Consider the following 26,169-nt stretch of genomic DNA (forward strand, 5'->3'; position numbering starts at 1 on the left):
GTCCAGGCGGAAGGTCCCTAGCCACAATTAAGTCGTAGATACTAAGATCCCCTCAACGCTTCACTCCATTGCACTCGCAACTAGTCCCCAGCGGAGGTTCATCCCTTAGACCATTCACTCTATTATGGCCGCAAAGAACTCAAGGAACGGATGGGAAATGGGACGCTCCTATACCTCTCGACTCACCCTCTCAACCCTCTCCAACCTAGCTTTGTCTAATGCTCGTGGTGTGTCACTCACTCACAAGGTTACCAACAAGAACTCTCAACCCTAGTGTCACTCTAGGGGAAATGTTCATACAATCAAGCATTCAAGGTTGGAACTCACAATAAACATCAATTTATTGAAAGCATAATAAGGAAGTTCAAAGAAACGAATAAATCCTAGGGTTCACAATCACCCAAGTACCCACTAAGGGTTTAGCTCTCCATGGAGCTAAGTACAATCAAAGAAATTGAATGTAAAAGCAATGAATCCATAAAGAAACCACCTCGTTGGTCGTGTCGATGGTCTTGTGGAGAGTCCTCTACTCGTCGCAAGGGATCCTTTGTCCTGCCTAGGATACACCTCGCTAGATCGATGCCAACGAAAGCTCTCCCAATAACCTTCTTCCAAACAACGCACGATGTCAGAGCAGTAGAACCTCTCCAAAACCCTAGCCAATACCCCTCAAAAGCCTAACCGAAGCCCTCTCTCTAGTTGGAGAAAAGATGGAGAAAAGAATAGCAAAATCGGGGCTGAATCGGCTTTAAATAGGGCTGAAATCGGGCAACTCCACGGGCGTGGATGGTACACGCGCCCGTGCGGAATTTCCACACGGGCGTGGATAATTTCCACACGCCCGTGTGGATTCTCTGTTTCTCTGATTTCTCGGCCGGCTGTGAACAGTGCTGCTACAGTACTAGTTGCATTGTTGCTACAGCATCCGGCCATAATAGCTTCCCGAATCCATACATTCATCGGAGTGATGCAAATGGGCACACGTTCACGTCGTGGATCACTTGCTTCTTCAATGATAGGCAAGTTGGTGGAGCTCTTATTCTATGTGCATAAATCGGAATGCTTGAGTGTGACTGCCTTTGTGCCCCTCCAAATGGATGTGCCAAACTCGAATAAGAGGAGGTTGGCACACACTCTAGCATCTCACATCTGACCTATGTCTTCGCGTTTGGACCTTAGCAAGGATTCCTCCAAAATTGGTGCATCTTGATCCACATTGGCTTCTTTCCTTCATACTCGCCCTCACAACCCTACCTACACGAAAGTAACATAAAAAACACACATATTAGTGTAAAAACCCGAGAAAAGTAATGCTCAACATAAGGAATGAACGCTTCGCATTCATATCACACAAGAACTTATCATTGGCACACACTCTAGCATTTCGCACCCGACTTATATCTTCGCGTTTGAACCTTAGCAAGATTTCCTCCAAAATCGGTGCATTGTGATCCACATTGGCTTCTTTCCTTCATAATTGGTTTCACAACCCTACCTGCATAAAAGTAACATAAAAACACACATATTAATGTAAAAACCCGAGAAAAGTAATGCTCAACATAAGGAAAGAATGCTTCGCATTCATATCACACAAGCACTTATCAACACACATGGCACATACATATAAGAGATGAGACATGATCATTCTGTTGTACTTACTATTTGTAACCCATTATATGTATAACATTTTCCAATGCTTGTAGATTCTTATATTTATTTGAGGCGGAGGTGATACATTTAGCCACATATCATTATTTTTGTTTTTCATGATTTGTTTGCTTGGGGACAAGCAAACGCTTAGTTGGGGGGATATTTGGTAAGTTTCTAAATGTACATATTTTAGGATATGTATTTGTTATTGTTAGCATGTACTTTTATAAGGATTGATGCCTGCTTTATGCTTAATAGCATATTATTTGCTTCGCAGGGCATGAAAATGCCATGGAAGACATAGAGATACAATTTGGGCAGAAAAAAAAAAGAAAACTAGGTCGCGGTATTGTAGTGTATTTATTGTAGCAGGTTACTGTAGCTGGAGTACTGTAATAGTGACAATGTAGCAAAGCACCGTAGCACCTGGATGATTTTCGAGGCAGGATTTGATCCAGGCCATACGGCCTCAATGCTGCCCAGGATTAACCCCGGAGGAACAATGTAGCTAGAGAAAAGAAGTAATTGTTTGAAGGCATACTGCCTCAATAAGGCCATGATTGACCCTGGGATTTATTTTTTGCTTGGTTCATACTGCCTCAATGAGGCTATCATTGACCTCCTCATAGACCTCGTCATAGACCCCTCATTGACCCGGTATGGATGTCTTTTGGGGGTGTTTTGAGTCTCATTTTGAGCCACATACGGGGTGTATGCTTGGGGGGTATAAGAGAGCATTTGGAGGGTTCTCTTGGGGACTTTTTGGGGCAGGCAACACTTGGGAGGAAGAAGGAGGTAAATGAAGACATCTTTAGAGAGCTTCGCATGAGGCTTGGAGGTGATCAAGGTCTTGAACTTCAAGGGAAAAGCTTCATTATCAACGGATAAAGAGCATTTGGCATTCATTGGAGCTAGAGGAAGCGTCATTCGGCCGGTATTGCTCTTCTTCATCATCATTCGGACTAGGGAGTGCCATTTATACATTTATTGCTTGTTTTTATTGAGTTTGTTATACTTGTTTGTATGATGGCACACTAGACCCCAAAAGGCCACGGATGTAGGTGAACCTTGGGAAGGGGAGGGGTGGGGGGTTGGTTGTCATGTATTTTTGGATGCTATACTCTTATTTGAAATGCATTGGGTTGATTTATATTTAGCTCATTGTTCTTCATGTCTAGAACTAGTAAATCGAGAGATCCTTAGTTCTTTGTTGAGTTGTACATGTAGATGTGACCTACTCACATGTACTAGATCATTAATGAGCTAAAAGCGGTATTCTTGTATCGACATGCCGAGAAATTGGATGTCGGTAGCCCCTCTGAACCTTAAGGATAGACTTAGGGTAAGTGTGTCCTTATTGCTGGATTTCCCTACACTTAATGTAATCGTAGGAATGTGATTAGGGAGAGATCTCTATTGACATCCATATGGGATTAGTGTTCAATCGCCGAGAAATTGGGATTGGACTAATCTTGAGATCCTTCGGTGTAAATCACCCCTGCCTTTCTTTTACAGTGCATCCATATATCATGATGATCCCTCAAGGGGATCCTCATCCCTAGGTCTCTGTAGCTCTTGTGATCTCCTGTGTTGACTGTACTATTTATTCTTGCAAGTTGTTTATATTATTGCACTTGTTAGAGTAGTAAAAGATGCTTAAATTGTAAGGTTAGAAAATAGGTGATGGAGGAGTAATAGGAGCTCCTTAGGCCCGTGGAATACGACCCCTGTGTCACTCACAGGCTATTACTTGGCGATCCTATACACTTGCGGGTGTGCAATAAGGCCCCGTGATTATTCCTATGAGTGATAGTATGCTGACTTGATTAAAATGATTACCAGGTACATTCCATGATTCAAGTGTGTGCGCTAAAGCAATGTTGCATCTATGGATCTCAAACACACCAAGTTATGCTAAGATAACTAAATTACCAAGGCAGTTGTGAAACTCTAGCCATCAAGATAAGCAAACACAAGATTAAACACAAGAAACACAAAATACTCCCTAATCATTCAAAATCAAGTAGCCAAGCATACAAAACCACATAGTTTAACATCCCAGGGCACCATGGATAGTTAGCCCCTCATGGATGGGTACAACAGGAAAGACTTAAATGAAGAGCAAGAGAAAGAAGACATGACTCCCTTCTACTCAAGATGATCTTCCTTGCTGAGCTCCGTATGCTCAACCCCACTTCTCTTATAACTCCAACTTCTCCTTAATACCCATAGAGTGTGTGGTGAATCCCTGATCTTCATCCTCTTCAGTTTCCACCCGATGGACAGCTGAGTCCCGAACAAAGATGAGAGCAAAAACCCTAAAAAAACTTGAGTTAAAAAGGCTCGTCATCGAGCTCAACACGGTCTAAGCATGATCATGCTTAAACCGTGTTCCATGGACCGCCTACGAGTGAATCGATTAAGTGTTCGCTTGAGATTTTCGAGTGGAAGAAAGCGGTCGTGCTAGGTGCTTATTTCCATAACCATGATCATGTCGATGAGCCCCCGCACATGCTCCCCCTTCCCTCCCCGCCCATCCCCCTCCTCTCCCCGACCGAGCCCAACCATTGAGAAGAACACCAATTCCATCCTGAGAGATTCAGGGGGAGGGACACAATCATGCTTCGACCGTGCTCGCCATGGTGTTACTCCCCTGCAAGCTTCTTCACTTGGTCTGCACTAGGCTGGGAGATTTAGGGGGACAGAGCACGACTGTGCTCTGCCCGTGTAAAGATTGAACACTTAGTATTTCTTCCAATTTCTATCATTCGATGACCTGATTCACTCCTAGTTAAATCAAGCACATAATTTCTGTGTCATTAACAAACATGCCCAGAATAGCACCGAATATATAGCTCATCGCGGGCTTCTTGGCAGAAAGCTGGATATCCCGAGCGGTCAGCATACGGCCGGTATATTGTCCCATTTACCCTTCGGGATCTGGGCATATATAAGCTTTGTTAGGGCATCATTTGGGGGACTTTTGGCCACCACTCTCCACCATCATTTTCTAGAGCTTCAAGGCTATGGGAGAAGGCAGATCTGAGGGGCAAATCGAAGGGGGAAAAAGGTTACACTCAAGGAAAACGATATAGGAGCTCGACGGCGCGGATCCAACAAGTTCTCATCACCACATTCTAGTCTTCTTCTTAGGGGAGTTTGTTATGAGCTTTTCTTTGTATCTCTTATCTCCTACACTTGCTCCTTTGTTGATGATTAACTAGACTCCCAAGGTTACCGGGCATCCGGTGAACCTTGGGACGAACTTGCTTGTATAGATGCTTGATTTACATTTATGGTATTTGTGTGTTTTGTGATCCTTGCTTGGTGCTCTTTGATGTGTTATTTTGCATGAGAATTCTGTGATCCAACTTCTAGGTTGTATTTTTTGCGAGATCATCACCCTTGTACTCGACACATCTTGCTTAGAAGGGATACATGTATGAATACACCATGACCATTCGGTATTCGATACCCCTTCAACTATTAGTGTTGTACCTAGGTTGAGTTTTGGCCTTAATTTGAGATATCCCTACTTGTAATGTGATCGTAGGAGGATTTGGTCGGAAGAGATTCCGAGCCAATACTTTTATTGGATTAGGGATTACCGCCGTGACCATCGGGGTGATCTATATTTGGATGTCTCTTGGTCCAACCACCGCTGCCTTTGTAATTCTAACATCCATCTAGCTTTAGTAGTCCCAAGGAGATCCTCGCCCGGGGACCTCGCACTTTCATTCTTACTTGCTTCCTTAGTATGTTTATGTGGTGAGCCTTAATCCATGTGTTTATAGTTTTCTCCTTGTTATTTTCCTTATCTTGTTTTAGTCCTATATTTGGTAGACTAGATAGTGCTGTCTAGGGGAAAGTAATAGCAGCTCTTGGGACCCTAGGGAATACGACCCCTGTGTCATGCACAGGGTATTACTTGACGACCCATGTACTGTGTGCTCATCAAGTTTTTGGCGTCGTTGCCGGGGACCTCCAAGAATGCTAGGAAAACCTTTAGCTCACTGCTCTAGTTATTTATCTTTGTCATTGTAAATATTTGTCTTTGTATGTGTCTTTTACCATTTTGTGCATATTTACTTATTTTATTTCTTTCGTGTTTTCTTTGATAGCTTATTCTTGCTAGTTTTGTTTATTTACACAGGGCCATGGACTTTGAAGAAAAATTGCTTAGCGCTAAAATGTATGCATTTGAGAAATAGATGGAAAAATTAGATGCCGTGAGAGCACGCCCATATGATCCTGCCCTGGATTTTCAAGAAAAATTATTGGCCGCTAAAATGTATGCACTTGAGAAAGAAATGGAAGAACTTGATGCCAAGAGAGCACGCCTTAGCAATCCATATCGTGATGTTTACAATCCATATTGGGGAGGGCACCCACACTCTTCGGCACCTTATCATACCCAACAATTGGAGTAACCTCTTGATGGATTGCTACAAATACCCTCCTTTCATATACCATGGTACCACCCACTTCCTGTAGACCATAGTAAGCAACTCAATCAACGGGGTCTCAGTGCACAAGATGTGTTTGCAAGATTCATGATGAATGCGGGTGAGGAACTTGAAGCCATGAATACCAATCTCAGTGCAGAAGATGTGTTTGCAAGATTCATGATGAATGCGGATGCGGAGCTTGAAGCCATGAATACTGCAATTTTTAATACCCAACAATCTCTTCAAAGTATGGAAAACAAGATGGGAGAATCTTCTAATATATTGACCAAGCTGCTACGAACTATTGAAGACATATATGAGAATGACACTAGAAAGGAAGAGAATAAGGGTGAATTTGTGGTGGAAGTTGGTATTGAGGTGTTGGAGGTTGAAGAAGCAATTAATGTACCACCAATACCTTTTGAGTAAATAATTGATGTTCCACCTCAAGTTGAAACTAAAAAAGACAAGGCAAAGGATGAGATCATAGACGTCGAGACATGTAAGGAAGTTGAAGAAATTCCATAGACCACATTTGAAGACACTACTTGCCTCAACTTCGAAAATTCCATCAACCAATCAATAATTTTCAAGTGCAAAGAATAAATTCCGGGAATTGTATTTGAAGATGTGGGTAAGAAGCCGAGGTCATCCTTGAACCCACCTATGTCGGGCTTGGTCAATTCCCATCCAAAGATTTTTCCTTGGCGGCCCAAGCAAATGTTATGGGCAATTGAAGTTCATCACACCATGGTTGAGAAAAATATTGTGGATAGGATGTTGAAGCCACCAATTGATCCACCTATGCAAGGCTTAACAAGTTCCCAACCAAATTTGTTCCCTTGGAGACCCAAACAACACTTATGGGTAGTTCAAGGCATTTTGACATGGGTTGAGGAAGCAAATATGGGTAGGAGATTGAAACCTTCCAAGGACCTACCAATGCCGAGCTTAAACAACTCCCGGCCCAAGCTTTTTCCATGGAGGCCAAAAGGTGATTCATGCTTGACCTCCAAATTTGCATCATCCCGGAGGGTAAGTTTCATATTTCTTGGTAATTCTTATGCAACTCTTAGCCGGGATGAACACACCATTTTCAAGCCTCCCTAGGTAAGAAAGAGGTACGTTGAGCTAATGATGTTAAACAAGCACTTCTTGGGAGGCATACCAAGTTCTTTTCATTTATCGTATTCTTTTTCTCATTTGTGTTGTTCTGCTTAACTTGTACTCTTTGTGTGGTTTGGTTGTAATTGCATTTTCTTCGTTTTTCTTAGTTCTTTAGCCTTTGTCATTTCCTATTTGTCATGTGGTCTTTGAGCAATTCTTATTCTTAATGCATGCTTGTTGATGTTTTGAGTGTTTTGTCGATGTTTCCAGCTTTATTTTTCAAGGTTTTAATCATAAACGAAGTGTGCATAGTGTGGAGAACAAAAGTTGTGTATCCGGAAAAAACCCGAGGACCATCCTTACGGTAGCAAGGATGCCCCTCGGGACTCATCCAGAGAGTCTTGAGGACCATCCTTGCGTCCGCAAGAATGCCCCTCAAGACCACCCGAGTGAGGGCTATTAAAGTGAGGATTTGGGGCACTTTACTATTCATCCTTCTTCCCCATTCTTCAAACCTTTTCTCCCTCATTTCTCCACCATTTTTCATCATTTTGTTTTGCTCTAGTTTGCTCTCCTCCTCCTCTTTTCCATTTTAGTGATGAAAATTTGGAGTTTGAGCAAGCTTTCGGCCAGATTCAACCCTTAGATTCACTCGTCTAACTCTAGGGCAAGGGTTTGACCCTCACTCAAAACCTTGAGTTCTTTTTGTTTTTGAGGGTGGAATTTCTGGGATTTTTGTTGGTTTGTGAATGCTTAGTGATGATCAAAGTGTTTTCCTAATTTTGTAAAATTTTTGGCTACTTTTACAAGCAAATTTCTTGGAAAAAAAATTTCCGAAATTACTGTAGCACTGGCATTTTCTTGATTTTCTTCATTCTTTCGATGCCCACTTTGCTTGTAACTTGGTTGGATGATCTCCTCTGTGTTTTTGCTGGATGCCCATTAGGAAATTAGCTTTCAAGAGAGCTAGGAGGGATGGTTCTCTTCCTCCCTTCCTTACCCGATGACAAATGACAAGTTTTGGGCCTCCATTACTACCGACTCAAGGACAAGGACACTTGGCTTAGATCACATGGACATTGCTCTGTTTTCTATTTTCTTTTTATTTCTATGTTTTCATGTGTTGAAGTTGTTTATTGTGTTTGTGTTGATGGGTGTGTGAATAGATGTCTCGAGGTGATGTTCTTTTTTGCTTTGCAGGGTGGAATTAGGACATCAAGCACACTTTCTTCCTCCATCATCTACCATGATCTTTGGTGGTCACCTCGATCTCATGGACTTCATGACTCATGCTTTGAGACTCGGGGAAGTTCATGAAACCCTCTTACTATGTTTATATTGTCTATCTTGTTGCATTCTATTGATTAGGCACATTGAGGGCAATGTGCAATGAACTTTGAAAATGTTTGCATTTGTATGCTTGATTACCTATGATAGCTATGATTTTATTGTTAAGGACTTCCTAGCTTGGTAGAATGATAGTTGTGAGTTGTACTTTATTTGTGCTTGAATGTAGTTCTGTATCATCTCTAGTCCACCTATATACATGTTCACGATTACTTCTACCTTGTACACTCCAACCAACCCATCATTATGATTTTGGCATTAATTTGTTAAATTCTATTTTCAATGCACTTTTAAGAGCTTTTGTGTTCCTTTATTTTTTTCTTTAGCTTAGAGTGTACTATTGTAGCAAGTCTATACAAGGGACATGAGATATAGTTTGTACATGTGAAAAAAAAAAGAGTCTATGACAGTATTCCTCTGCTAGTATAGCATGAATGCATCTATGTAGACTGTATTCGAGTACGTTGGGTGGCTCTTGTGCCCAATCAGCATGTGCATCCTTTAGAAACATTGTAAAAAAATTTTGTGCAGTCTATGTTAGTCGGACTCAGAAAAAAAAAGTGTGTATGCTTGTATATATGTGTGAAAGAAATATAGTATCTCCCTTGTTCCCTTAAGGTTTGCTGCATAGTTAATTGAAAGTTAGAGTTTTATCTAGGAACCAAAGGACTCTTAATTGAGTACTGAGGATGTCTTTATTGTTTAATGCCATTTTCATTTTGTGTGGGGTGAATGGGCATCCTAGGGTTATCCAGGGTGTGGAGGTCAAGGTGGGGGTTAGCACACACTCACAACAACACTCTAGATGAGATAGAACTATTATTACTTCACTATTTATTGAACAGCTCACATCTTGATTTCTGTCCATTTGTGCTTGTGGAGTTCTTTACTATTGAGCTTGAGGTCGTACATTTAGCAGTTTATCTTCTTGCCCCTGGTTTTCATGTTTGTTTCCTTGGGGACAAGCAAACGCTTAGGTGTGGTGATGTTTGATAAACGCCTAAATGTATGTATTTTGAATGTATTTATTATGTATGAATTGTGTATTTTATTAATGATTTGATGCCCTTTGGTCTAAATTGTGTTATTATTGCATTTCAGGCCTAATTGAAGCCCTGGGGGACTCAGCGACACGATTGGGGATGAATTCGCCATCAAAACGGCGTTCCGGGCCAGGGATTACTGCAGCGAAGTACTGTATCAGTGTTACTGTAACAGTTACTATAGCTCATCGTGGGCTTCTCGACAGAAAACTGGATATCCTGAGGGGTCGGTATATGGCCGGTATATTGACCTATTTACCCATCAGGATCTGGGCATATAAAACCTTTGTTAGGGCATCATTTGGGGGACTTTTGGCCACCACTCTCCACCATCATTTTCTAGAGCTTCAAGGCTATGGGAGAAGGCAGAGCTGAGGGGTAAATTGAAGGCGAAAAAAGTTTACACACAAGGAAAACGATCTAGGAGCTCACCGGCGCGGATCCAACGAGTTCTCATCACCACCTTCTAGTCTTCATCTTAGGGGAGTTTGTTATGAGCTTTTCTTTGTATCTCTTATCTCCTACACTTGTTCCTTTGTTGATGATGAACTAGACTCCCAAGGTTATCGGGCATTCGGTGAACCTTGGGACAAACTTGCTTGTATGGATGCATGATTTACATTTATGGTATTTTTGTGGTTTGTGATCCTTTCTTTGTGCTCTTTGATGTGTTGTTTTGCATGAGAACTCTGTGATCCAACTTCTAGGTTGTATTTGGTGTGAGACCATCGCCCTTGTACTCGACACACCTTGCTTGGAAGGGATACATGTATGAATACACCATGACCATTCGGTATTTCATACCCCTCCAACTATTAGGGCTATACCTAGGTTGAGTTTTGGCCTTAATTTGAGATATACCTACTTGTAAAGCGATTGTAAGAGGATTTGGTCAGAAGAGTTTCCGAGCAAATACTCTTATTGGATTAGCGATTACCGCCGTGACCATCGGGGTGATCTATTTTTGGATGTCTCTTGATCCAACCACTGCTGCCTTTGTAATTCTAACATCCATGTAGCTTTAGTAGTCCCGAGGAGTTCCTCACCCGGGGACCTCGCAGTTTCATTGTTACTTGCTTCCTTAGTATGTTTATGTGGTGAGCCTTAGTCCATGTGTTTATAGTTTTCTCCTTGTTATTTTCCTTACCTTATTTTAGTCCTATATTTGGTAGACTAGACAGTGCTGTCTAGGGGGAAGTAATAGTAGCTCTTGGGACCCTAGGAAATATGACCCCTATGTCACGCATGGGGTATTACATGATGACCCGTGCACTTGCGGACTCATCACACACAATTCATGAAAACATAAGAGGATATAGGTAAAGCTTAGAAAATATGAAAATACATAAAATATAGGAAAGACTAAAAAGAAACTATAACTACAATAATAATAAGATAGCCACACACAAATGTAGCCGGGACTCCCCATACTAACTATCTTAAAGTGTAAAATAAAAAGGAAAAAAACACAAATAAACAAAATGACAAAGGATAGACTGTGGCTACACTGATGAGCTTAGAAAGGTGCACTCCTAGCACGATAATCACTGCCCGATCCAAAAGAATCACCCAAAGACTCCGCCAAATTGGAAGTGTCAAGCCCGATATGACGACTGTGGTGCTAAGGGGATAATCTCACACCCAGATGCATAGCTATCCGCGTGGCACTCCTCTGTAGCCACTGGAATGCTGGTGTAGAACAAATAATGTGGTCCGGGGCATAAGGTGGTGATTGAAATCTCGAGAGCAAAGCGATGTCAGACAATGGTGAGGCAGGGGTATACTCACCCGCAGGGGGTACTTCAGAAGTAGCAGTCAAAGAAGTGGACTGCCAAACTCTATACGCAACTCCCGTAGCTGTGTGAGCACATTACAGCATCCCCATTGACCTCAGAGTCTCTAAGTACATTACTGCACAACTCCTCGACAATCCTCATGCGATGAGTCCCCTGAAGAAGGCCCATATGTCGGATAACACGAGTGATGTAGGGGCCGATGAATAGGGCTCCAATGTCGGGATCCATCCATTGATGTACAATAGAGATTGCCACCTCATAGCCTAAATGTAGGTGGAACCCATCCACCATGCTCAATAAAAAATCAAAATCATGATGACTGACGACCCCGGTATTGTTGCCGAACCCTGTGAGAGAATGACTGAGGAGACAATAGATGTACCAAAGTGCCGGAGAGTGAAGAGTGTTCGCTTTGGTCCGACAAGGATCATAAACAAGTGTAATACTCAACCATCGCCTTGCCTCCTCCAAAGAATAACCAGGTGGTCTGGAAATCAACAACTCATTATATGCAGGAGTTCGAGTGAACTCCGTATCATATAATCCTAGCTGGACTGAGAACTCCGTCAAGCTCATTCGCTATATGTCCCCATAGACTTATAACTATATGAAATCAGTTTGATGGAATGTGACGGTGTCACGGGATAACTCAAAAGTAGATAACACCTCGAGGACCAACTATTCGTATGTGTTATTCATGATCTGGAATAACTGCCGCCATGTCCTGACACTCAGTAATTTCTGAACTTCTTCCTCAAGTCCTGACAACGCCCCTTGCGCGTGACCCCTAACTACACGGGTTTGTCAAAGCTAGGTGAGTGGGGTTTCATATCTACAGGGAATGAGGAATAGAAACACTAAGATTGCTACATAACTAACTGAAGATGAAATAATGATGGTGTCGATAAAGATCGATGTAAACAAACTAAAAAAAATAAGAAAGAGAGGCACAATAAAATGAAAGGAAAGGCAATAAATAAAAATGGGGTACTCGGATATTGTTCCTCCTAGGATTATTGCTTCAAGTTCAAAACCAACTATTATGCTTCTTAACTAACGCTTAATAAGTAATGGACGTCCTTAAGTACACTGTCCCAAACCTAAGGTCAACCGTGACTAACTCTACACTATGCCAGGCGGAGAAATCAACCAGTCTCACCACCTCACACTGTGTAAAGTTGCAAGAAGCTCTAGGGATTCCAAGTGATAAATCCTATTCTTATATGTAGATCTAACACTTTGGTCCAGGCGAAAGACCCCTAGTCACAATTAAACCCCAGGTGTTAAAGTCACTTCAACACTTCACTCAGTTGCTAGGGCAACTAAGCCCCAGCGGAGTTCATCCCTTAACCCTTCACTCTATTATGACCACAAAAAACTCTTGGAACATAGAGGTAGGATTAATCACACCGGCGGGGAAAAGAGGATGCTCCACTGCCTCTTGACTCACCATCTCGACCTTCTCCAATCTTGCTTTGTCTAACCCTCATGGTGTGTCACTCACTCACAAAGATTACCAATATGGATTCTCGACCCTAGTGTCACTCTAAGGGAGAAATCATTCAACAAGCATTTAAGATTGGAACTCAATTAAAGACATCAATTAAGGAAAACATATTAAAAGGTTAATGAAACAAATACATCTTAGGGTTCACAAATCCAATTACCCACTAGGGGGTTTTAGCTCTCCATGGAGCAATATATAATCAATAATGAAATTGAGAGTAAAAACATTTAATCCATAGGAAAACCCACTCGATATTCGTGTCGATGGTCTTGTTGAGTAGCCTCATCCTTTCCAAAAGGTCCCCTTGTCAAACCTAAGGTACAACTCGCCGGATCGGTGTCGAAGAAAGCTCCACTAATAACTATCTTCCAAGAGAAACGTGGTGTCAAAGCCATAGAACCACTCCAAAAGACTTGCCAAAGCCTCTCTAAACCCTAGCTGCCAACCTCCCAAAAGTTGGAGAGAAGATAGATGAAAGGATGAAAGATGGATCCCCAAACTGGTACAAGTCACGGCTTTGTAAAGGCTGGAATCGGCCATCCACACAGGTGTGTGGAATTTCAACACACCTGTGTGGATTTCCGGAAATCTGATTCTCTGCGGGATGTGAAAAGTAATGGGTACAGTAAATTGCTACAGTAAACGACTATAATACTCCACCAAAATACTCTCAAATCCATACTTTTCATTGAGGCGACATAAATGGGCACACGTCTATACCATAGATCGTATCACTTCATCAATAAAATGCCATATTGGTGAAGATCTTACTAATATTGCACAAGTCAGAATATGTAAATGTGACTGCCTTGATGCCCCTCCAAACCATGTAATTGCTTGAGCGCATGGAGGTTGTCACACATTCATGTATCTTCGATCACAACTTGTGTCTTCACATTTGTTCACTCCCAGATTTCATTAACAAAGTACAATCACAATCTACTTTTGCTTCACAACCCTTCATGCACTAGAGTTCATAAATACACATGTATTATCGCTAAAATCTGATAAAAGTAATGCTCATCATAAGGAAAGATTACTCTATATTACTAATACACAAGCACTTATCAAACTCTCCCACACTTAAGCTTTTGCATGTCCTTAAGAAAAAATAATACATTAAAGCATAGAAGAATGAAATAATGAAAGTGCTTGGCCTTAGGTTCACCAAAGCATGCAAGGGAAGCATTCTACAAGGAAAACTTCAACACTAAATAAAAACAATCATTGCTCTAGCTAAAAACTCGAATAAAAAATGACAACAAACCCGAAATCATGTAAGTGTGTCAACCAAAAGTATACTCCTCAAAGTTCTAAGCATAAGGGACTTATTTATATACAAAACAAAGTAAAGAGGTGGTAGTAGCTTCACACATCCTCTAAGGTAGCCTTTTCCAAAGCGGCCGCTAAAGTGGCTTTTACACTTTCGAGGTGGTAGCATTCACTCATCCTATGAAATAGCTCTTTCTCTCATTAGGGCATAACTAATATCTGACTTATGATAGTAGCTTCATACTTCATAGTTGGTAGCTCTTTACAACGCAAATGCACAACTATTAGCAAAATAACACAACAAACAAATCTAATTAGTCATGTAAACATCGAACTTCAGTTTCCAAAAGAGTTTAATGAGCGAGTAGTGCAACAAGTGTCAATCGGGCAAAAATTCCTAAAAATCCAAGTAAAAACTAGAGCATGAAAACATTCAATGATAAAAATTCTCCTAAACTCAAGAATACAATTATTGCAACTAAGGAGAACCGCCATTGGCTACGTGAGCATGCACAATCAAAGCATAAATATAGAACATGTGTAAGATGAACTCCACCCCCCCCCCCCCGCACACTTAAGATGTACATAGCCCTCAATGTACACATGCAAGTACAATAAAATATGTAACAATCAAAATATATGTGGGAGTGGGCAATTGAAACAATACTCCCCTGAACTCCAAGTGGTGTGTTTGATGGAGCTAAATTCCTTGGGAGTGGAGTTCCAACGGGTTGTGAAACACACGGGTAATTGTAAAAACACATAGGCCGTTCCCATGACTAATTCTCACTTTATATACTAACAAGACCATCTGCATGTATACACAAGGGGGATTCAGTGAAACTCAACAAAAACAAAATAAACTCAAGGTATATAATAGATAGAGCAATGAAATACAACTCGAGACAAAAATATAAACTCAGAAGGGAGATCCTTTTTGAGTATACAAGTCAAAAAGATAATGCAAAAGTAAAATACGAGAAAGAAAAGAAAACAAAACTAAAGATGCCTCAAGTGTCGGTATCATCGGCGGTCAACTCTGCTATTGCTGCTAAGTCTATAGGCATTGGTGGATCTGGTGATGGTGACACTGTTGGAGCCAGAGGGATCCTAGGTCTCATAATGAAGGATGAAGACGCGTCGTGATTGAGTAGCTGTTGGAAGATATCAAGGCGTGGCATCACCTCTGTGTGCTACGCAGCCTGTGTCGTCGCAAACCTCAATAATCTCTGTATGATGCATCCCCACAGTATCCTCGAGCCTCTTAAATTTATCATAGGCTCGAGATAGGGAGAACATGAACACTGGTGGTGGCTCATGTGCTGCAGGGGGTGCCTCAGGCACCGTATACTCGGGCTGAGGCTCAGGAGCCTGCTATGACCCCTCAGCTGTGTCTCCTCCACCCTCGGCAATCTCTGGGGCAGGCATAGTTAGAATATATACTCCAGCCCATATTTGCGGACTAACTCCATCATCCTCATCGTATCTAGGCCAGGAGGGTAGGGAACTATCATCTTTCTCAGCACCACGGATAGCGTCGAAATAGACCCATCCCCAGGATGAGTCTAATGATATAAAGGCCAATGAATAATACTCCCACTCTCACATACTGGCCCTGGTGCCTTAGGTAATCTGGCACTATGTGCCCCAGGTGAATCGGCTCACTCTGAACCATGGAGTATAAATAGAGTAACTCCTGACAGCTCAAAACACCTATACTGTCACCTTAGCAACTCACAAATCTTTTAAGAATCACGCATAAGTATCTGTAACTCAGCTAGGACAGGCATGTGGCCTTGGACACTCCCAGTTCATACTGTCCCTGTCCACATAAAGCTCTATATGCTCGCTGCAGGGTCAGTGCGCCAGGGTAGTCAGTCGGCAAATGACCATACTCCTCTATATCTATATGCATCTTGTTATACTAGCCCATACGGACTGAAAACTGGGTGACACTAATGATGTAATGATCTCCGAATACTTTGAACTGTATGACATCGACACTGTCAAATCTCATGTATGACCGATCAAACTAGAAGGACGCCAATACCTCCAGCGTCAATGTGTGGATAGCTAGCTCTCAGATCGAAAATAATTTAGTCCAGCTTCCTACAGCTACCAGCTCATTAATCTCGTCGGCCATCTCATCACCTTGCAGAACCTATCTCAGTGCACTCAAATCCATGAAATGAGACTGTCCAAACCTAAGTCTCCACTAACGCTAAAATCGAGTCTGATTCTCAGGAATCGAAAACTCAATGTGCTCTAGCTTAGGTGAAGTCTCCATGGGATGTTTACTGACCTCTTTCTTGGTCCTTTATGTCATATCTGCAAGATTTGAAAAGAAAATTGATTAAAAGCACTCACAGATTAATACACTAGAAATCCATACGGTCATGTGGAAATTCCACACGCCCTTATGGATCGAGAGGGCATGAAAACTGCACGGCCGCATGCTAAAAATCCAAGAGTACACCTTAAAATCATTTCTAAACTCCTTGTAAGACATGCGTAGACCATCTAATCATAGAAACAAAGTAGTAATCACCATTTTAACAAATTAAAATCAAGTATGGAGAAGAAATGAGAGAAAGAAAGTTTACCGATGAGAAAAAGATGAATACTTTGAAAATAGGCCCGAAAACTCACGTAAAACCTTGCTAAATCAATGGTGAAAAGTCAAGGGAGTGAAAGAGTATATTCTCTAAGCGATTAAGCGTTAGTTAAGGAAAACTCGCGTCTCTTGGAATTATTCACATCCACAGGGAGTGTGAAAATTACCCACACCTGTGTGACTCCATGGGAGAGCTTCACAAGGGCAGACAGAAGTCGTTATGTGCTCTTGGGATAACACTGTGGCTTATTTGTGAAAATTCCCCACGCCCATGTGCCCGACCCACAAGGGAACCTTTGCTCCTATGGCTTATCTGTCCATCCAAGAAAATTCTCTAAGTGTTCCACACGCCCCGTTGGGAGTTCCACAGGGTGTGTCAATCTTGACAGCGGTACTCAAAGGGGCATTCACACACTGATTGATTACCCACAAGTGTACGGGATCGCCAAGTAATACCCTGTGAGTGACACAGGGGTTGTATTCCACGGGGCCAAGAAAGTATTATTACTCACTCTTCATCTATTATCTAGCCTACAATCCTTAGTAAGGAGAACAAATAAAACAAAACAAACTAACCTAAGCTAATCTTATGGATGGGTAACTAGCACACGGATGTAAAAAAACAAGTGAGTATCAAGCAATGAGAAGGGAGTGTTTGGACAAGGAATCCACCTAGGGTTGTCAGTAAGTCCCAAAATAGGATTGTTTAAAGATTAATTGACGATAGTTGAAACCTAGAGAACTCGTGAGTAGATTAGCCCCAATCTCTCGGTGACTAACCCCTGATCCCATACGAATGTCAATCGGAATCTTTCCAGGATCAATATACCTATGATCGTATTAAGTTCTTGGAGTTATCTAGTAGGAGTAGACCTACTATCCTTCAGCTTAAACCTAGCAATGGAGGGCTACCAACACCCGATCTCTCAACTTATAGTCACAAGTATCCCCTTTCAATCTCTCCCAGATCTAGTACACGTGAGTAGGTCACAACTACGCATAAAACTCATGATAGAATTATGGATTTCTCCATACATGTAATTCTAAGCATCAAATCATGAAAGATTGAATCTCAAACAACCATCAAATTAAATGAAGAACAACATCCCAAGTTCATACACAAGATTAACCCTAGGGTTCATCCAAATCCAAACACAACAATAAGTTAATCCCTCATGATAAGGGACACTTATACAATATACAAGGAAGACAAAAACATAAAAGAAGTAATAAAAACCCCCTCTAGGTCATGATCCCCTTGAATGGATGAAGCTTTGAATGATGATGCAATAGTGGCTTGGATCTTCACTCCAACTCCTTCTCCTTTGCTCCTCACCCTCTTTATGATGATGTGCACTCGTTTCCCACAAGGAACGTCGCTAGCAAGATGTTCGGAAGGCCTCAAAGAATGTGTGGCGGCGGCGGCCCAAGAGGCCAGGAAAAAGTCCCCCATATTTGCCCAAGAAATGAGCATTTATACCACCCAAAATGGCCTCCATACGGGTGGTATACCGGCTTAATGAGGACCTCATTAAGATGGTATACTTGCTCAATGAGGACCTCATTGAGGCCGTTTGGGGTAGGGAAAAGTGCACTCTTGCACTCATAATAGTATCTATACTGGCTCAATGAGCACCTCATTGACCCAGTATGCCTTCAAGCAAACTACTCTCTTCTTTTGCTATAGTATTCATCCCGGCGTCAATCCAGGGCAGCATTGAAGCCGTATGCCTTGGATTAATTCCTGACTCAAAAACACTCCAGGTGCTACAGTGGCAGTTACATTGATTTTGCTACAGCGCCGATGCTATAGTACTTCAGCTATAGTAATCTGTTACAGTGAACATACTAAAGTACCGCAACCTGGTTTTCTTCTCTTTTTCGCCCAAATTGTATCTTCGTGTCCTCCATGGCATTTTTGTGCCCTAACAAGCAAATAATACAAGATTAAGCACAAAACGGGCATCAATCCTTGTAAAAATACATGCTAACTATATAAAATTCATATACTAAAGTACATATATTTAGAGACTTATCAAATATCCCCACAACTAAGTGTTTGCTTGTCCCCAAGAAAACAAATCATGAAAAACAAAGAGAATGATAAGTGGCTAAATGTAATACCTCCGCCTCAAATAAATACAAGAATCCTCAAGCAATGGAAAATGATATACAGATGTTGAGTTACAAACAATAAGCACAACAGAAGGATCATGTCCCACCTCTTATATGTCTATGCCATGTGTGTGAATCTTCTATCTTATTTGCCTGACCTGGTCTAGCCTACTGACTTTAATCAGTACAACTCTAGATGCTAATCACTCCACATGCAAGAGTACTAAGTCTTAAAATGCTAAGTGCTACTTCAATGAACAAGTAAGATCCTTCTAATTCTTAAACTTGAACTAACTCCCTTTTCCTTCTCAGAACCTCTAGTAGACAGTTAAAAAGATCACTAGGGGTTTTTTTTTCATTTTTTTCCCGAGTCCGACTAACATAGACTGCACCAAAAAATCTTTCTGGAGGGTGCACATGATGGTTAGGCACAAGAGCCACCCAACTACTCGATTACATTCTACATAGACATATTCATGATCCATTAGCAGAGAAATAATGACATAGACTCATTTTTCTTTTTCTCTTTTCATTTTTTTTTTTTTCATTCATTTTCATTTTTTTTCACATTTTCTTTTTCACATTCACCCTAGATCACGTCTTGAGACTACTCTACATGCCACAAAACTAGGGCTACCACAACAAGACTTAAAAGTTCTTAAGAGTTCATTGAAAGAAAGAACTTAGAATTCTAAGGTCAAGTACTCAAAGTTGTGTGTTAAGCATACAAGAGAGTTAGAGTAGTCATGTTGGCAATTCACAGGGCATCAACACAAGATTCAGTGCACAAGACAATACTAGAGGTAAAACAAGATTCAATGAAAGCACACAAAGCATGTAACTCACATCAATCATTAAACCATGCTAGAAGAGTCTTACAAGAATGAACAAGCAATCATGGGTAACACTAGCATGCAAACAATATCCCAAATACATACAATACACTCATCCCCACACCTAGTGTTGTACATTGTCCCCAACGTACACTAGTCATGAAAACATAATAATATATGCAATGAAAACAATGGAGGAGGATGGAATGAACTTCCCAAGTTAATCTTGTGCACACGGCGAGATGTGACCCGAACAAAAGGTGTTGCAAGCTTTCCATGTCGGGTCCGGCTTCCATGGAATGTGGAGAGACTCACCAAGCTCCCTTAATGCCTAGTCCTTGTCCTTAGAGTTAGGTTTGTCATCACAAAGTGATATTTTGTTCTATGGTCTTCATGCCCAAAAATTTGGTCACTCATATGGTGTAAACATAATTCAATGGTTGCTTGCCCATTTCTTCATCCTCATCATTCCTACAAATTATGAAAAACCCAATCAAGCATAGAGGAATCCAATATGATGTATAGTGTTCATACTACCGTATGAGTACTGTTCACTCCGAAAGAACCTGCCCAAAAACATGAAAATCGAAAAACATATACATAAATTCAATGGAGGCATCATCCACAACAAGCACACCACAAAAACCAAGCCAAATACTTGATAAATTCCACAAATAAGCTCCAAGAATGCAAGAAAAATCAAGTAGATAAAACTAGGGCATCAACGAGCTTACCGACAAAACCTTGAGAAAACTCGAGTTAAAACTTTGGTAAACAATTAGATCGAAGTCTCAAAGAGTTTAGGAGGTGATCTAGGAGAAGAAACGAGAGTTTTTCCCCAAGGGATGAGTGGAGAAAGAAGAGAGAAAATCGGGTGAAGAAGGTGTTGAAAGAAGAGTGAGAAAACATGGCCAAAAAGCTAAGACATAGCTTTAGCTACAGTGCATACGGCCTCAATGAGGACCTCATTGATGCCATATGGGCTAGTTAAAATATTCTCGATGGGGCAGACGGCCTCATTGAGCCGGTATGCACCCATGAAACATTTTTGACCCAAAATTTGCTTCTCCAAGTGAATAAGAAAGGCTTTAAAGGGATTTAGAACACCTCCACCATTGAAAGAAAGTTTAAAAACTCGATCTAATGCATGAAATAACATCAAAAACATGAGTTTCTCAAAAACATAAATGATTCAACCACAAGAAGGATGATGAGAAAAATGCACAAGGCATGTGAGCATGGACCTCTTCACATAACTAAAACATAAACGAACCACAAATACACTTAACTAAAACACAATCTACACTTAACTAAAAATACGAAAAGAAGAAAATGAAGAAAATAAAACTTGGGTTGCCTCCCAAGAAGCGCTTGTTTAACGTCATTAGCTCGACATACCTCTTTCTTTAATTAAGGAGGCCTGAAAGAGGGTTTGTTCAGCACACCAAAATGTGGCATAGCTACTTCCATGAAAGAAAAGAATTACCTTCTGGGATGATTAGCTTGTGGAGACCAAGAACATGGTACATTTAGGCCTCCATGGGAAAAGTTTGGGCTGAGAGTTGTGCAATTTAAACTTGGGTGGATCCTTAGATGGTTTGAACCTCCTTCCCACTTGTACTTTGGTCCCAGCTGAATTCCCTTGGAGCTTCCTTAAAAATCGTTTCGGCCTACAAGGGAATAGGTACGGTTGAAAATTTTTCAAACTCGGCATTGGTGGTTCCTTGGATGGTGTAAACCTCCTACCCACATCTCCTTCTTCAACCATTGTCAATCTTCCATTAATTGCCCACAAAAATCGTTTGGGCCTCCAAGGAAAAAGTTTTGGTTGGGACGTGTCTAACATTAGCGTCGGTGGGTCATTGGATGGCTTCAACCTCTTACCCATGTCTTCAATCATCCTGAATAATTCTCTTTTGTACTTGGTGTTTTGAGTTACTTCCATGCTAAGGGGCAGCTCAAGTGATATTTGTGCCACTTCTTCTACCTTTTTCACTTCTAATACACCAAAGTTCTCATCCACCTCCCTTCCATCATATCTCTCTTCAATTTCATTGTTGTTTGTGGTTGGGAGTTTCATTGCCCTCTCTTGAATTAATTGTTCAACACGACTCTCTAATTTGTGAAGAGAAGCTTGCACCAAACAAAAGTGTGGCATCGATGGCCTCGAATAGGCTAGTACATTTGGCGTCAAGGGCATGAAGTTCGGTGGTGAGGGCATCAAATTTGGTGTTGACATCTTAAAATCTTTGTTCAGTATTCATCATGAATTTGCCAACACATCCTCTGTAGTGAATCTCTTTACTTGTGGTTGTTGTTGCCCTTGATACAATGAAGAATATGGGTGGTATTTCCACTGCGGATCATAAGTTGTGCTGCATGGATTTCCTTGAGTTCTTTGCCCTCCAATAGAATCAACTTGGGCATCAACTTTAGTGGCTGAAATTGAGATAGAATCATTCAAATTGCAAGCCCCTTGCATTTGCCAAGAAAATTGTACCTTGCACAGAAGAGTATAGAAAGAACAAAGTTATATAAAATAAGCAAAATATGTACAAATAAAAGAAAAATGACTAGAGTAATAGATTACAAGTTTTCCTAATATTCCTTGAGATCGCTTGCAACGGCGCCAAAAACTTGATTGATTACCCACAAGTGTATGGATTGCCAGGTAATACCCTGTGAGCCAGTATGCCTTCACGCAAACTACTCTCTTCTTTGGCTACAGTATTCATCCTGTGGTCAATCTAGGGCAGAATTGAGGCCGTATGCCTTGGATCAATTCCTGACTCAAAAACACTCAAGGTGCTAAAGTGGTAGCTACAATCATTTTGCTATAGTGTTTGCACTACAGTACCAATGCTATAGTAATTTGGCTACTGACAAGATCCCCTTGCGTATATCCCGCAAGTGCACGGGTTTGTCGAAATAATAATCACGGGTGAGCGGGGTCGAGTCCACAGGGAGTAGGGAGTAAAGACACTTAATTTGATTCTTAGCTATGTGGAGTATCAACAATGATAAGTGTGATAATGATTCAATTCTAAACAATTAAAAGCAACAAGTAAGAGAGCAAAAATAAGGAGGAGGTAAGGCAATCGATAAAGATGGGGTACTCGGATGATGCTTCACCCATGAAAATCGTTTCAAGTGCAAGAACTCTCTATTATGCTTCCTAATCAATGCAATGGTGAGTCGTGGAAATCCTTACATACATAGTCCCAAATCTAAGGTCAACTATGACAAACTCTATTCATGTCCCGGAGGAGAGATTAAATAACCTCTCAACCTCGCACTCGAATAAAGTTGCAATGAGCTCTAGGGATTCCAAGTGATAAATCACTTCCTAATTATAGACCTAACCCTTTGGTCGAGGCGGAAGGTCCCTAGCCATAATTAAGCCCTAGATACTAAGATCCCCTCAATGCTTTACTCCATTGCACACGCAACTAGGCCCCAGCGGAGGTTCATCCCTTAGACCATTCACTCTATTATGGCCGCAAAGAACTCAAGGAACGGAGGTAGAATCTATCACGTCGGAGGGGAAAGGGGACGCTCCTATACCTCTCGACTCACCCTCTCAACCCTCTCCAACCTAGCTGTGTCTAACGCTCGTGGTGTGTCACTCACTCACAAGGTTACCAACAAGAACTCTCAACCCTAGTGTCACTCTAGGGGAAATGTTCATACAATCAAGCATTCAAGGTTGGAACTCACAATAAACATCAATTTATTGAAAGCATAATAAAGAAGTTCAAAGAAACGAATACATCCTAGGGTTCACAATCACCCAAGTGCCCACTAAGGGTTTAGCTCTCCATGGAGCTAAGTACAATCAAAGAAATTGAATGTAAAAGCAATGAATCCATAAAGAATCCCCCTCGATGGTCATGTCGATGGTCTTGCGGAGAGTCCTCTACTCGTCGTCCAAGGATTCCCTCATCCGGTATAGGATACGCCTCGATGGAAGCTCCCCTACCAACCTTCTTCCTCAGGAATAACGATGTCAGAGCCGTAGAACCCCTCCAAAATCTTGGCCAATACCACTCAACACTCTAGCGGAAGCCCTCTCTCAAGACGGGGAAAAGATGGAGAAAAGAATACCAAAATCGGGGCTGAATCGGCTTTAAATAGTGCTGGAATCGGGCAACTCCACGGGCGTGGATGCTACACGCGCCCGTGCGGAATTTCCACACGGGTGTGGATAATTTCCACACGCCCGTGTGGATTCTCTGTTTCTCTGATTTCTCGGCCGGATGTGAACAGTGCTGCTACAGTATTGCTACAATGTCACTACAATGCTCTGCTACAGTCTTCGACCAGGATAACTTCTCAATTCCATACTTTCATCAGGATAACGCAAACGGGCACACGTTCACGTCGTGAATCACTTGCTTCTTCAATGATATATATGTTGGTGGAGCTCCTGTTCTTGTATGCATAAGACGGAATGCTCGAGCGTGACTGCCTTTGTTCATCTCCAAATGGATGTCCTCACTCGAATGCGAGGAGGTTGGCACACACTCTAGTATATCACACCTGTCCTATGTCTTCGTGTTTGAACCTTAGCAAGATCTTCTCCAAAATAGGTGCATTATGATCCACATTGGCCTATTTCCTTTCATACTCTGCCTCACAGCCCTACCTGCGTAAAAGTAACATAAAAACACACATATTAATGTAAAAACCTGAGAAAAGTAATGCTCAACATAAGGAATGAACACTTTGCATTCATATCGCACAAGCACTTATCAGCTACAGTAATGTGGTACAATGGATATGCTACAATACCACGACCTGGTTTTCTTCTCTTTTTTGCCCAAATTGTATCTTCGTGCCCTGATAAGCAAATAATAGATGATTAAGCACAAAATGGGCATCAATCCTTGTAAAAATACATGATAACCATATAAAATACATATACTAAAATACATACATTTAGACACTTATCACACACCCCTGTGTCTTCACGAGTTGGATTAGAATTCTCTACATAGATTCACATGGGCGTGTGGAAATTACCCACGACCATGTGTTTATCACAGGGTCATCCATAGGGGTAGACACACGTCCCCTATTTTTTCTCGGGATAAATCTCTATGTCTCTGCAGAGAAACACACGCACATGTGGAATTAACACACAGGCGTGTGACTATGACAATGTCATCCGCAGGGGTAGACACACGCCCCTGTGTCCTCTCGGGATGAGCTCTGAATGAAAACACACGCCCGTATGGAAATTCCACACCACCGTGTGTTTTCTCTGGATTACTTAGATAAAATTTGCAGGCTTTGCAACAATTCCTGAACATGTATACACACTCAAAGGCTTCTTCGACAAATCAAAATGAACCAGAGAATCATGAAACACATGCTCAAATGACTAAGATACTTCACCACACACATTTATGTACATGATAACACCAAATAATCCACGAGAAAATCACAACAATAGCATGTAAACATAAAGACACCATTACGTAAGCCTTATTCATGAAAATACTAAACTAAAGAACTGGAGAACAGTAAAGAACTTGGGTTGCCTCCGAAGATGCGCTTGTTTAACATCACTTAGCTTGGCGTACCTTGCGTTACCTCACCGGGGATCATAAATAAAGGTTTCCCTCTTACCCATGAGCTGGAAGCATGATGAACATAGTCTATTGAAGGTAGAGAGGGAGTTACCAAGTTTGTTACCATGCAAGGGTTCATCATCCTTACTCCATTCTTGTACATCCCCATTAGCATTGGGGCGTTTCTTGTGACGTCTCCTTGTGCGCTTTATCTTCCGGAGTACCTTCTTCATGATCCCCAGAGTAGGTTGTACCTCCTCCTCTAGTCTAAGCATTAAGATTTTCTTCGTTCTCCACTCCTTGGTCTAGCAGCCCCTCGTACGAGTCCGGATTCATCATTTCCTACACAATTTCATCGATTGATTCATTAATAGTGTCAAGAAAATAAAGAGTATCATCAAAGTCAAGAGAATGTCTCATGGCTTCGACGAGGCGGTAGGTCAACTTGTCATCACCAATCCTCAGTGGGGCGGGGGCGACACGGGCTTACATGATATTTATAGATTTATTATACCAAGTCTTATAACCATTCTACATTGTGATTCTTTAATTTTTGAGAATCTAACATTTATACAATCCACTTGTGCTATTAATTAACATATAAAATTTTATGTAAACATCCTTAAATTCTTTCCATATAAACAGAAAAATACCTTTAAATTCTCGCCGTCCATGTCGACAAGTGGCTTGGAAGTGCGCAAGAATGGCCTCCCAAGTATCAAAGGAACATCTACATCCTCATCGACATCCAACACTACGAAGTCTATAGGAAATATATACTTGTCCATCTTGACAAGCACATCTTCAATGATGCCCCTCAGATGTCTCACCATTTGGTCTGTCAATTGTAATGTCATCCAAGTG

The 26,169-nt window shown here is 41.4% G+C and overlaps 1 protein-coding gene across 1 annotated transcript in view; it reads right to left on the bottom strand.

Moving 5' to 3' along the window:
- Window positions 1–15,544: 15,544 nt before the first annotated feature.
- LOC120278524 overlaps window positions 15,545–26,169 on the bottom strand; it is a 33,734-nt gene continuing 23,109 nt past the window's right edge. Inside the window, exons 7-8 of the mRNA XM_039285302.1 lie at window positions 16,473–16,498; window positions 15,545–15,735 (exon numbers count right to left, since the gene is read on the bottom strand). Of these exons, the coding sequence (XP_039141236.1) occupies window positions 15,545–15,735; window positions 16,473–16,498 (217 nt within the window). The remainder of the gene's footprint in view (window positions 15,736–16,472; window positions 16,499–26,169) is intronic.

Source organism: Dioscorea cayenensis, chromosome 16 (genome assembly GCF_009730915.1).
Source record: "Dioscorea cayenensis subsp. rotundata cultivar TDr96_F1 chromosome 16, TDr96_F1_v2_PseudoChromosome.rev07_lg8_w22 25.fasta, whole genome shotgun sequence".
Lineage (NCBI taxonomy): Eukaryota > Viridiplantae > Streptophyta > Magnoliopsida > Dioscoreales > Dioscoreaceae > Dioscorea > Dioscorea cayenensis.